Source organism: Leptinotarsa decemlineata, unplaced genomic scaffold (assembly GCF_025532065.1).
Source record: "Leptinotarsa decemlineata unplaced genomic scaffold, Ldec_3_MD MMD2_tig00026307_RagTag_RagTag, whole genome shotgun sequence".
Taxonomy (NCBI): Eukaryota; Metazoa; Arthropoda; class Insecta; order Coleoptera; family Chrysomelidae; genus Leptinotarsa; species Leptinotarsa decemlineata.
In genome coordinates, this window is record NW_027412681.1 from 3,483,668 (window position 1) to 3,493,834 (window position 10,167).

The 10,167-nt window shown below is 39.3% G+C and overlaps 1 protein-coding gene across 3 annotated transcripts; it reads left to right on the plus strand.

Moving 5' to 3' along the window:
• Positions 1-458: 458 nt before the first annotated feature.
• Vis (vismay) lies at positions 459-5,257 on the plus strand. 3 transcript variants are annotated; one of them, XM_023173833.2, is made up of 3 exons: positions 459-834; positions 2,151-2,781; positions 4,714-5,257. In XM_023173833.2, exons 1-3 carry the CDS (start codon positions 819-821, stop codon positions 4,976-4,978), a joined length of 912 nt encoding a protein of 303 aa, XP_023029601.1. In that variant the 5' UTR covers positions 459-818; the 3' UTR covers positions 4,979-5,257. The 3 variants fall into 3 exon arrangements, with proteins under 3 accessions (XP_023029601.1, XP_023029600.1, XP_023029602.1); XM_023173832.2 differs by lacking the exon at positions 459-834 and adding an exon at positions 1,021-1,173; XM_023173834.2 differs by lacking the exon at positions 459-834 and adding an exon at positions 1,131-1,149.
• Positions 5,258-10,167: the final 4,910 nt, after the last annotated feature.

A 10,167-nucleotide genomic window follows, 5' to 3' on the forward strand; every position in this document is an offset into this window, starting at 1 on the left:
GGTCCGTTCTAGTATCACTGGTCTCAAATCTTTCTTCTTTGAGTAACATTTCAATTTCTAGACGCGTAAATTTGTTTCATCTATAAAAAATCAACGAAAGAACCTTATACCCCTCAGCACCCACTCGCGGCAAGAAATTTTGTGGTTGTTCTCATTGTTCGGTTATTGAAATCTGGCAACATCGTTTCATATGAGTCATAGGTATTGACGTAAGTGTTCATTGCAATATACGTAATGTTTCTTGTTGATAGAGAAGGATATTTATGTTGGTACGTCAATATTGTAATACTTATATTTTATTCCAGCAGACAAACACATACATGATGATAAATTTGTCAAAAATTGAAAGTATTTATGTGTATAGTTTCAAATTTGGCGCTAGATTGTGTAACGGAAATACCAGAAACGTCACTCTAAATGTCATTTTCTTGACCAATAAGAAACGCTCAATTGAATAACAACAACAGTCTCTGTCCGATTAGTTTGACCGCCATAAGAACTGTCAACAGCACGCGTGATACTTATATAGTAGTTGTTTCAGAAAAACCAGTGAGCTTTGGATTTCAATAATTGTTGTGAGATAATGTACCAGTGCCAAAATTGATTCAGCTGATTTGAGGTTTATTGTGTGTTGTGCTACAGAAATTCTTGAATGCCATTTTTGAAGTATTGGCATTATTTGAATGTCACTCATTTTATAACTTCAAAGTGAATGCATTAAGACGTCAAATTCGTTATTTGGATTTTGGGTGCTTCAACTTCTTCAGCTGTTAAAAGGCTATTACGTAAAATATTTCTTCAGTGTCAACTTGTCAAATATGAAAATGAATGATCGTAAGTAACCCCATTCTCTTTAGTAAATAAATATTCATTAGGTTCAAGTACGGTTTCAAAGCATTGGAATTGAAATTTTATTACGGTTAATTCTGACATCCAAAAATTATAATGACACTAGATTTGAGCGGCTTTAAAAACGAGACCACGAGGAAGCCATCTCCGGCAAATGTCATTTTACTGTCAGCTGTCACTCAAAACGTGTTTTTCTGTTGCTGTTACCGCATTTTGAAAGTTAGAAGCTAACGCTTTTTGTTTTGTTCAAGAAATGTAGTACGATTGTATATTATAGTGCATTTATTGTGTTGAAAATGAGTAAGCAGTATTTTCCAGAAATATGTGAGTCAGTTCTTTCTCGAAAAAAGGTGGTTAAACAACAAGCTTGCCATGGTTATTTATGGGTTATAGTGATTCCACATTTTTACAAACAGTGGCGTAATAGGAAGTTGTTTTTGGGGGACCTAAACCACATCATTTATGAACACATTTTTTGTTATTTGTGTAAACTTTTCTGCTACTGGCTCTTGTGATAGTAGAAGTGTACATAGGGGATTCAGAACATGATAAAACGACTATTCTTTCTTTGGTGCATGATGATGGTTCTATAGATGATAATGACCAATACATATTACACAGAAGCTTTTTCACATACAAACTGAAAAAAAAATCCAACCGAATTGATTACTTTCAAATATGAACATTGAATTACATGAAAATCATTTTCTCATTGTACTTCAAGCATTCATGATAACAATATAGGAAAAAGTTTTTTCCCTGTAATTCATTATTTTTATATTTGAATCTAGTTTCGGATGGATATTTCTTCCAATTCATATCTGAAAGAAACATGTATTGTCATCTATACATCTTTTTGAAGGGTTTTTGTTTTTTAACTTTTCTTCTGAAGTTTTCATGTTTCAAGTGAAAAACCAAAAGGTGCTTTCCCAAAAACTAATCTCTCCTAAAAAAATTCCCTCTTCAATTGAACATTATCACTACACCAAACTTTTATTAAATCAATAGGCAATTTCCAAATACTTTTTTATCAAAACCACGTTTTTTATATGATCTGAAAAAAATGAAATTATTTTTTCTGTATTGCAGCAGGAACATATGAAGATATTATTTTGGCCCCCTTGTATAAACCATTGATGTCAAAGGCATCAAAACAAGCATCAATGCCAAAGTTGGCAGAGAAATTGTCAATTTCAACTGTCTGTCAGTAACTTCACTTTTTTTGGTGTTGTCATGATGAATTTGTTTATTCCCAAACTTTGAAAGTATTTTTCGAATCAGCATGAATACATATTTTACAGATCGAGAAAGATTTCAGTCTAGCAGCAGCACCGATGAAAATGAGTCGGGCTCTGAGCATGATCACGAGGAGTTGATTCAGCAGAACCAGCTGTCTAATTTGGTGAACCATGGTATAGGCACTGCGGTTCGAAAACGAAGAGGAAACCTTCCGAAACACTCTGTGAAAATCCTCAAAAGGTGGCTGTACGAGCATCGCTTCAATGCCTATCCGAGTGACGCAGAGAAGCTCACGCTTTCGCATGAGGCAAGCCTCACGGTCTTGCAGGTGTGCAACTGGTTCATTAACGCCAGAAGAAGGATATTACCGGAAATGATCAGGAGAGAAGGCCATGACCCTTTGCACTATACCATATCTCGAAGAGGTAAGAAACTGAGCGGCATGTCTGGACTTGTAGAACAACCTACAGTCAACTGGAATGGTGATCTGCAGGCCATAGGGGGGAAGCGTATCCGCCTAGACCACGATTACGAAGACAGCATGACTTTGATGTATCGATCTGAAGAGGACAGCCCTAATGAATTTGCAGAATACGAAAGCTCTAGCCCTAGCGAGGAAGAGAAGTTCACTCCTTGGCAAACTGTCATTCGCTATGGAGTTCCCAAAGACTCGAGTCATCCAGCTAACAGAGGGTGAGTTTGATAATTTCTAATTTCAAGTCATGATCAAGTTTTATTCTGTATGTCTAATGTTGAACTAAAAATACTTTATTTTTATCGTTGTTTTATAATTCCACAAATAAAACTGTTTACTTTAACAATGAATTACTACTTGTTAAATTGTACAATTATTTATTAGTATGAATAGAATATCTTGTGTGATCACAAAATTTCTATTTGTCACTATATAATGGAATGCTTCTGAAGAGTCATGAAAAAAAATTAAACTTGGTTCGTTGGCCACTCTAAGAACTCGTGATAAAGGATCCATAATTTGTTGAGTGCTTGTATACAACGAAGACACTTTCATCATTCCTTGTATCTCTTTAATCGACCATCAAGTTGATCAAATTGGATAATTTGAGAAAATAAAAGTGCCCTGACAATATTTTGCAAAGGAACATTATGTTAACCTGAACCCATTTTTTAAAGAGATCAAATCATTCTGCACTCTTTCCATCTCTTATATACACTTTTGAACCTGTTTTTGAGTTACTTGAACTGCTTAAGTAAGTAACTTAGGTTACTTAAAACTTTCTCATTTCTCCCTGTTGCAGAATATTCATATTCATAGAAATTAATAAATATCATTACCAGAATAACATTTTTGTAATATTTGTTGTACATTGCACTTTTCAAAAGGCCCTGCAGAAAAAACGAGAAGTAAATTCAGACAATCTGGTAGTAAATTTAACCTCTTCAGTGCTGTTGATGGCAAAAGGTATCGTGCACATACACAATTTAAGGTTAAGCAAGTTAAAAAACATGACTAGTTCCAATGAATCATGACAGGCCTGCATGGAGGCACATTGGAACCAAAAAATGGCAAAAATGTTTTTTGTTTGTATTCTTGTTTCATGCTCTATTAACACTATTACCATTATGCTATTCACTTATTTACTGTTGATTGTGAGTTGATGTTATTTTTGGATAGTAGCCGGTTGGGTTGGCATGAGTAGTTGGTTCTACTCATAAAATCGTTTGTTATGTGGAATGATGGTTCAAGTTCCACTACAGTTCCACTGCGTGTTGTCCAACTGTGTTAGAAATTGCACTTTTGAGGGTTGTTGTCGTAGAGGGGTGACAGCTGGTAAACAAAAACAAACTACATTTTAACAGACATAAACAGATAGCTGGATAAGTTTTAACTTTACTATATTTTGTGTGTAATTTCTAATATATTACACTGAAGTAGATTATTTTTTTAAACATGTTTGTTGTATATTATTACTTATTTTGGATTATATAAAACTCCGAACATTTGTAAACATTTTTGTTTCAATGTTGTCAAATGAAAAAGCAGTAAACAATATGCTTGAGAAAACTCCATTATCAATCAATGTATCGAAGGGATAAATTCAAAGAGAACAAGTCATTAGGATCGTATGGATTAATTTTTAGCAAATCGTAAAAATCTTTACATTCTGTCGCAACGTATAAATAGCAAAAGTGCTATAATTAATTTTAAACAAAACTTCCCTCACTCGACTAGAGTAAATTACTGATACTCATGATTTATTCATGACTATTATGTTGGTATGTAAATGTACTTGTTATTTGATGTTAATCAGAAGTAATTATTAATTTAAATGCTTCTGCAGTTGCTTGTGTGTAAATAATGTTGAATAATTTGTTGATTTGTAGGATTTTGTTTTTGTCTTCAGTCTCAATGTTTCATTTGAGAATTTTTGAATAGATTCATAACTTTTGAGTAGCTTTTGAAAACGGTTACAGTATATTAAGAAGTTCTATGCTTATTTCTGTAACTTTTCATATCAGAGATGTGTTATTGTATGTGTTTGTTTTTTCCGTTTATTTTATTGCACTTCTTTTCGAAATCCACTACCAGCTCCTAAAATTATTTTGGTATCCACCTGATTTTTCATTTATTCCATTTTATTGCAGAAATCTCGAAGAAAAGCCCACCACCGAATACTGGTCGGCTCCCCATCAGCAACTTTCGCACATGCCTCAGGTAGCGCACCCTATGATAGCTACGCCGAAGGTGCAGGTCATGCCGACTCATCCCATGGGAGCCCCCCCGAGTCCCGATCCTCTGAGGACAGACCAAGCCGAAGACGATGACAAGTTCAAGTGCCTCTACCTCTTGGTAGAGACAGCTGTGGCTGTGAGGCAGCGCGAAAAGGAACAGAACGACGCGCAGATGTAGCCCGGGGCCAGATCCCATGCTGTTTAAGTGCCTTGCTTTGTTCCCGAAAGTGCAGATACATTAAGATATGCGTTGTTTGTGGGGCGAAATTCAGTGCCAATAGAATTCTTCTCGATTGTCTAGAGTTGTGTAATTTTATATAAGGTTCTAGTTGTTACATACTTTTCTTATTTTCCTCGTTGTAGTGTTTAGTGATATATTATTTGTATGGTTTGCATTCGGAAGCAGTTTGGATGTTTGACTTAAAGCAATAGAGTGATATTAAACTGTTGAAACTAATATTCAGTGTTTTTTTTCTAATCCTGCTTCCAAATTTTTTAAGAAATATTTCATCAGTAGAATAATAGAAATTATTTATTGACCTTTTCTGGAACTTTCCACCTGAAAACATTGAAAGTAGTAATGGAGGAAAGTCCTAGAAAAAGTCAGTGAAAGACTGATTCATCTACAAAAAATGGCTTTCCTTCAATGACCAGAATCAATCATACCAAAGAAAAGTCAAGAATGATATTGACAGTATCAATAATTTTGAGAATATCAAAAAAATAATTTTTGATATCGCGTTCCCAACTACTGTATTCCAAAGATTCCCACCATTGGGAGGGAGTAAATGGTTGCAACTGAAATAAACAAAGAGCATTTACTGGTGAATGGGGGAATTGACAAAAAACGCAACTACTGTGCAATTCTTGATTCATATGCCATTTACATAATAATAATATGCTTTATTATCATAAGACATATTCTTGTAGACAAAGCTTGGGTTGTAAATACTTAAAAAAATGCAATTCATACCAAATGAAATTAAAATAAAAATGGTTCATGGGTACAAACTATGTTAAAATGGACGATATAAAAGATATGTATATATAAAAGAGTAAAAGTCAAGTTTATAAAAGAGTAGACATAAAAAGTAACAACTTAGGAGCTCCTTAATAAGTAAAGATAAAAAAATATGAGTAAGTCAGTTAAAAGCTATCGTCAAATATTCATTCAAAGTATAATAGGGTCTATCAGATAGAAATTGTTTGACTAAGTTCCTGAATTGGAAGTCATTTATATTGGCAGATCTTATGTCCATAGGCAAATGATTGTGTACATTTTTCCACCATTGTAAATTATGGAGTCTCTGGCGATGTTTATAGTTGGTACAGTGAGTTTCAGAGTGTGTCTGCTGTTTCGGATGTTATAATGGGAAGAGAATGCAGCTAAATTGAATACATACTTATTTATTAAACACACATATTCCAGTATAAATAATGCAGTTACCATTTGAAAATTATGTTCTTTGAAGAAGGTTCTACAGGAGTCTCTTGGTTTAAGGTTTCCTAGGTATATACCTCATTGCCCTTTTCTGTAAAATTTGTAGACTTTCAAATAAAGTTGGACTGCATGCTCCCCAAAATGGTATTCCGTAACGTAAGTGAGAATCTATGAGCGCATAGTACACCATCTTTGCAGTGCTGAACCCCAATTCTTTATAAAACACTCTAACCGCATAACAGCCAGAGGAGACTTTTCTGGTGAGTTGTTTAATATCATCCATAAATGTTAAATTCTGGTTGATGAACACTCCTAGAAATTTAGTGTTAATTTTAGATTCCAGTGATGTCTTCAAAAAAAAATCGTTGATTGATCTTCTAAATGATAATAAATTTGTTTTAGTTAAGTTAAAAGATAAAATGTTTGAATCACACCAATCTTTAACTTTTTTCAAGTCGGCAGAGATTATTTTGTGCAACTCATAAGTGTTTTTACTATTCCAAAGTGTGATAGTGTCATCTGCAAATAAGGTGAACTTCCCATGTCAATATTGAAAGATTGTTTAATATATCCAAGTTGGTGTAGAAGAAAACGAATATGTTAAACAGAGCCCGTGGGTTGGGCTACCTATCGGGCGCGTCCCCAGGTGGCGGATAGGGGAACGGCCAGGGGACTGGAGGTCCTATCCGGGAAGCCAATGGGGCCTAACGGACGGGGTTGACGGACTCCTGGTCAGTGGCAGAAATAAGTAGGGTGAGGGGAACTAAAACCCCCCAAAAGCCCTGCAAAACATGCCACCGCGGACCAGCCTACCCAAGCTAAGATGTAAGGAATCGTGTCGACAGCTGAATGGCCGCAGGGTTATATGCGGTTACGAACGATCCCCTTGAGGAACCGGGCGAAACCTCATTGTAACTAGCCTTCCTCTGGTAATGCGGGGCTCTGCTAGAGGTGACCAACCCTTCCCTTGCTACTCGTGGGAACATACATGGAAACAAAACGTAAGTACAAAAAACCAAACAATCCCGAGGCTGGACAGCAATGCTCACCTCAATTTAGGGCGGGGGCTGGGGATGAACAGAAATGCTCACCCCAAGCTACCGCTCAGAAAGAGGCTGGACATAGCAGACCACCTCGCGATGCAACGCAAAGGCCAAGGCGTAAGCGTATCAGCGGCGCCGAGGCCAAGAGGAGGAAGAGAGCGAAAGAGGCAGAAGTGGCAGCAACTATGAGTGCACCCTCCACCTCTCCCACTCCATCCTCAACAACAAGGGCACCTCTTGCGGAGGGCGCCAAGAGCTCCGCCTTGGAAAAAGGCAAGGAACCGGCTGCCACCGCAGGAAAGCGCCCTCACGCGAGTACCTCCACGGAGGGAACCCCAAGAAGGTTGAAGAAGCTGCGCAGCGACAGAAATGTCGCTGCACCTTCCAAAACCTTCGTGGAGGCCGCCTTGAGACACCTCAAGGTAGCCATCATAGATGAGACTAACCCGTACGGTAAGGTTACCGCAGAACGAGAGAGTCTCATCAAAAAACAACTGTTGGAGGAGCTGGACAAGATCATCTTCTCCGCCTCCAGCAACAACAGCAAACCGCCCACGTTCAAGTCGTGGACATACTCCGGTGAAATCATCAGAGTGGTCTGCGATGACGACGTGACGCTAGAGTGGCTGAAGAAAGCCACAATGAATATTAAGCCATGGGAGGAAGCATCACTTGCAGTCGTCAGTGTGGATAAGCTCCCGAAGCTTACCAAAGCCTCACTCTGGATCCCGGAGGACGTCCACAAGACGACATCCGGTGAAAAGGAGAGGGTGCTGGGTCGGCTAAAGGCGCAGAATCCTGACCTGAAGGTAGCAAGATGGTGCACCTTCCATCATGAGGTTAAGATGAACCCACAAGGACACCTCTTCGTCTTCGGGATCGGAGAAGATGATATGGCTGTCCTGAAGAAGAAGTCAATGAGGTTAAGCTACGCGTTTACCTCACTGACTATTAGGGCAACAATAAAAGAAACAGAGGGTACCTCTGAAGACCCTAGGTCCTTGGAAGTTGAACCACCTAAAGTGGATATTGACCCCAAGGCCACCATGGGTCCCGAAAAGGAAGTCGAAGCATCTGAACAGATGACATTCGATGACCTGACGGAGGAGGCACCCAAAAACAGCGAGGCCACCTCCCCCTTAGCAGGGGAGCAGATGGACCTCTAAAGGTAACTTTGTATCCAACAACTGTCTCATGGGCAAGGACGTTGGAAAAAAAGTAAAAATAATACAATGCAACCTCCAACACAAAAAGGCGGCAACGGCAACACTATGTCGCCACCTTGATGTATTGGAGGAGGCAATAGCTTTGATCCAGGAGCCCTGGATAATTAAGACCAAAATTACTGGTTTCAGTAGTTTAACTGGTCAAATTTTCAGCTTACCAAGCAACCAGCAACCTAGGACGGCTGTCTACGTTCCTAGGAAATACAGAGCGTTTCCGATGGCACAATTCAGCACCTCAGATCTCACTGCGGTCAAAGTTGAATGTCCAGTTGGGAAAGGCAAATATATGGCGTTGATAATCGCATCGGTGTACCTCCCTTCAGATGCAGCCACCCTACCACCGACCAGAGAAATGGAAGTACTAGTGGACCACTGCCTCAACCAGAGAGTGGAGCTCATATTGGGTTGCGACTCAAACTCTCACCACGTGAGCTGGGGCAGCAAGGATATCAACGCCCGAGGTAAGTCACTATACGAATATATAATACAGAAAGATCTAACAATCTTGAACAGAGGCACGGAGCCAACATTTATTAATGCCCGTAGCCAAACGTTAATAGATATCACGCTCACGACAGCCAAAATATCAAACAAAATCCAAGACTGGCAAGTCTCGGACCATATCTCTATGTCAGACCACCGCTGGCTGACCTATACGGTAAGCCAGGATCTCAGGACTACTGTGAAATCCCGTGACCCGAAGAGGACGGATGTAGCTCTCTACAATCGACTCTTAAGAGGAGCTCTGCGGGAAACAGAGGTCCTGACTCCTGGCAACAATGAAGAACTGGAAAGGTACACAGTATCTATCCACAACAAAATAGACACTGCCTATAAGGAATCCTGTCCAATGAGGATGGTTCAAACGCATGGCACAACCAACACATGGTGGTGCCCTGAATTGGAACACCTCAGGAAGACAGCGAGAACGACCTTTAACAAGGCAAAACGTACAAGACTCGAAGAGGACTGGGTTATATATCAAGCCAACCTCAGAGAGTTCAAAAAAGTCTGCAGACGAAAACAAAGAGAAGCCTGGAGAGCCTATTGTGAGGCAGTCGAAGACTTTCCACTAGCTTCTAGGCTACAGAAGGCACTCTCAAATGACCACCAAAAGACTATCGGCATCCTGACGAGGAAAAATGGCGACAAAGCCGCCAACCTCCAGGAGAGTGCTGAGATTCTTATGGAAACTCACTTCCCAGGTTCTGTCTTTCCTGGAACGGCGAACTGGACGGATGTACCAATAACACCCTCACAATATGACTGGCAATATGCTAGTACAGTAATTGATGAGGACAAAATAAGATGGGCTATATCGGGCTTTTCCCCCTTCAAGTCACCAGGGCCTGACGGTATAAGACCAGCCCTACTTCAGTGGGGACTGGACACTCTTATGCCACACCTGGTTGGAATATTCAGAGCCTCTCTAGCTCTGAGGTATATTCCCAGTAAGTGGAGAGAAGTAAGAGTAGTATTTATACCCAAACCAGGTAGGATGGACTACACCCTACCAAAAGCATTCCGACCAATTAGTCTCACATCGTTTTTCTTAAAAACCATGGAGAGGCTATGTGAGCGGTACATAAGAGATGAAGTACTTGTTAACAACCCACTTCATCCAAATCAGCATGCATATACCCCGGGAAGGTCTACT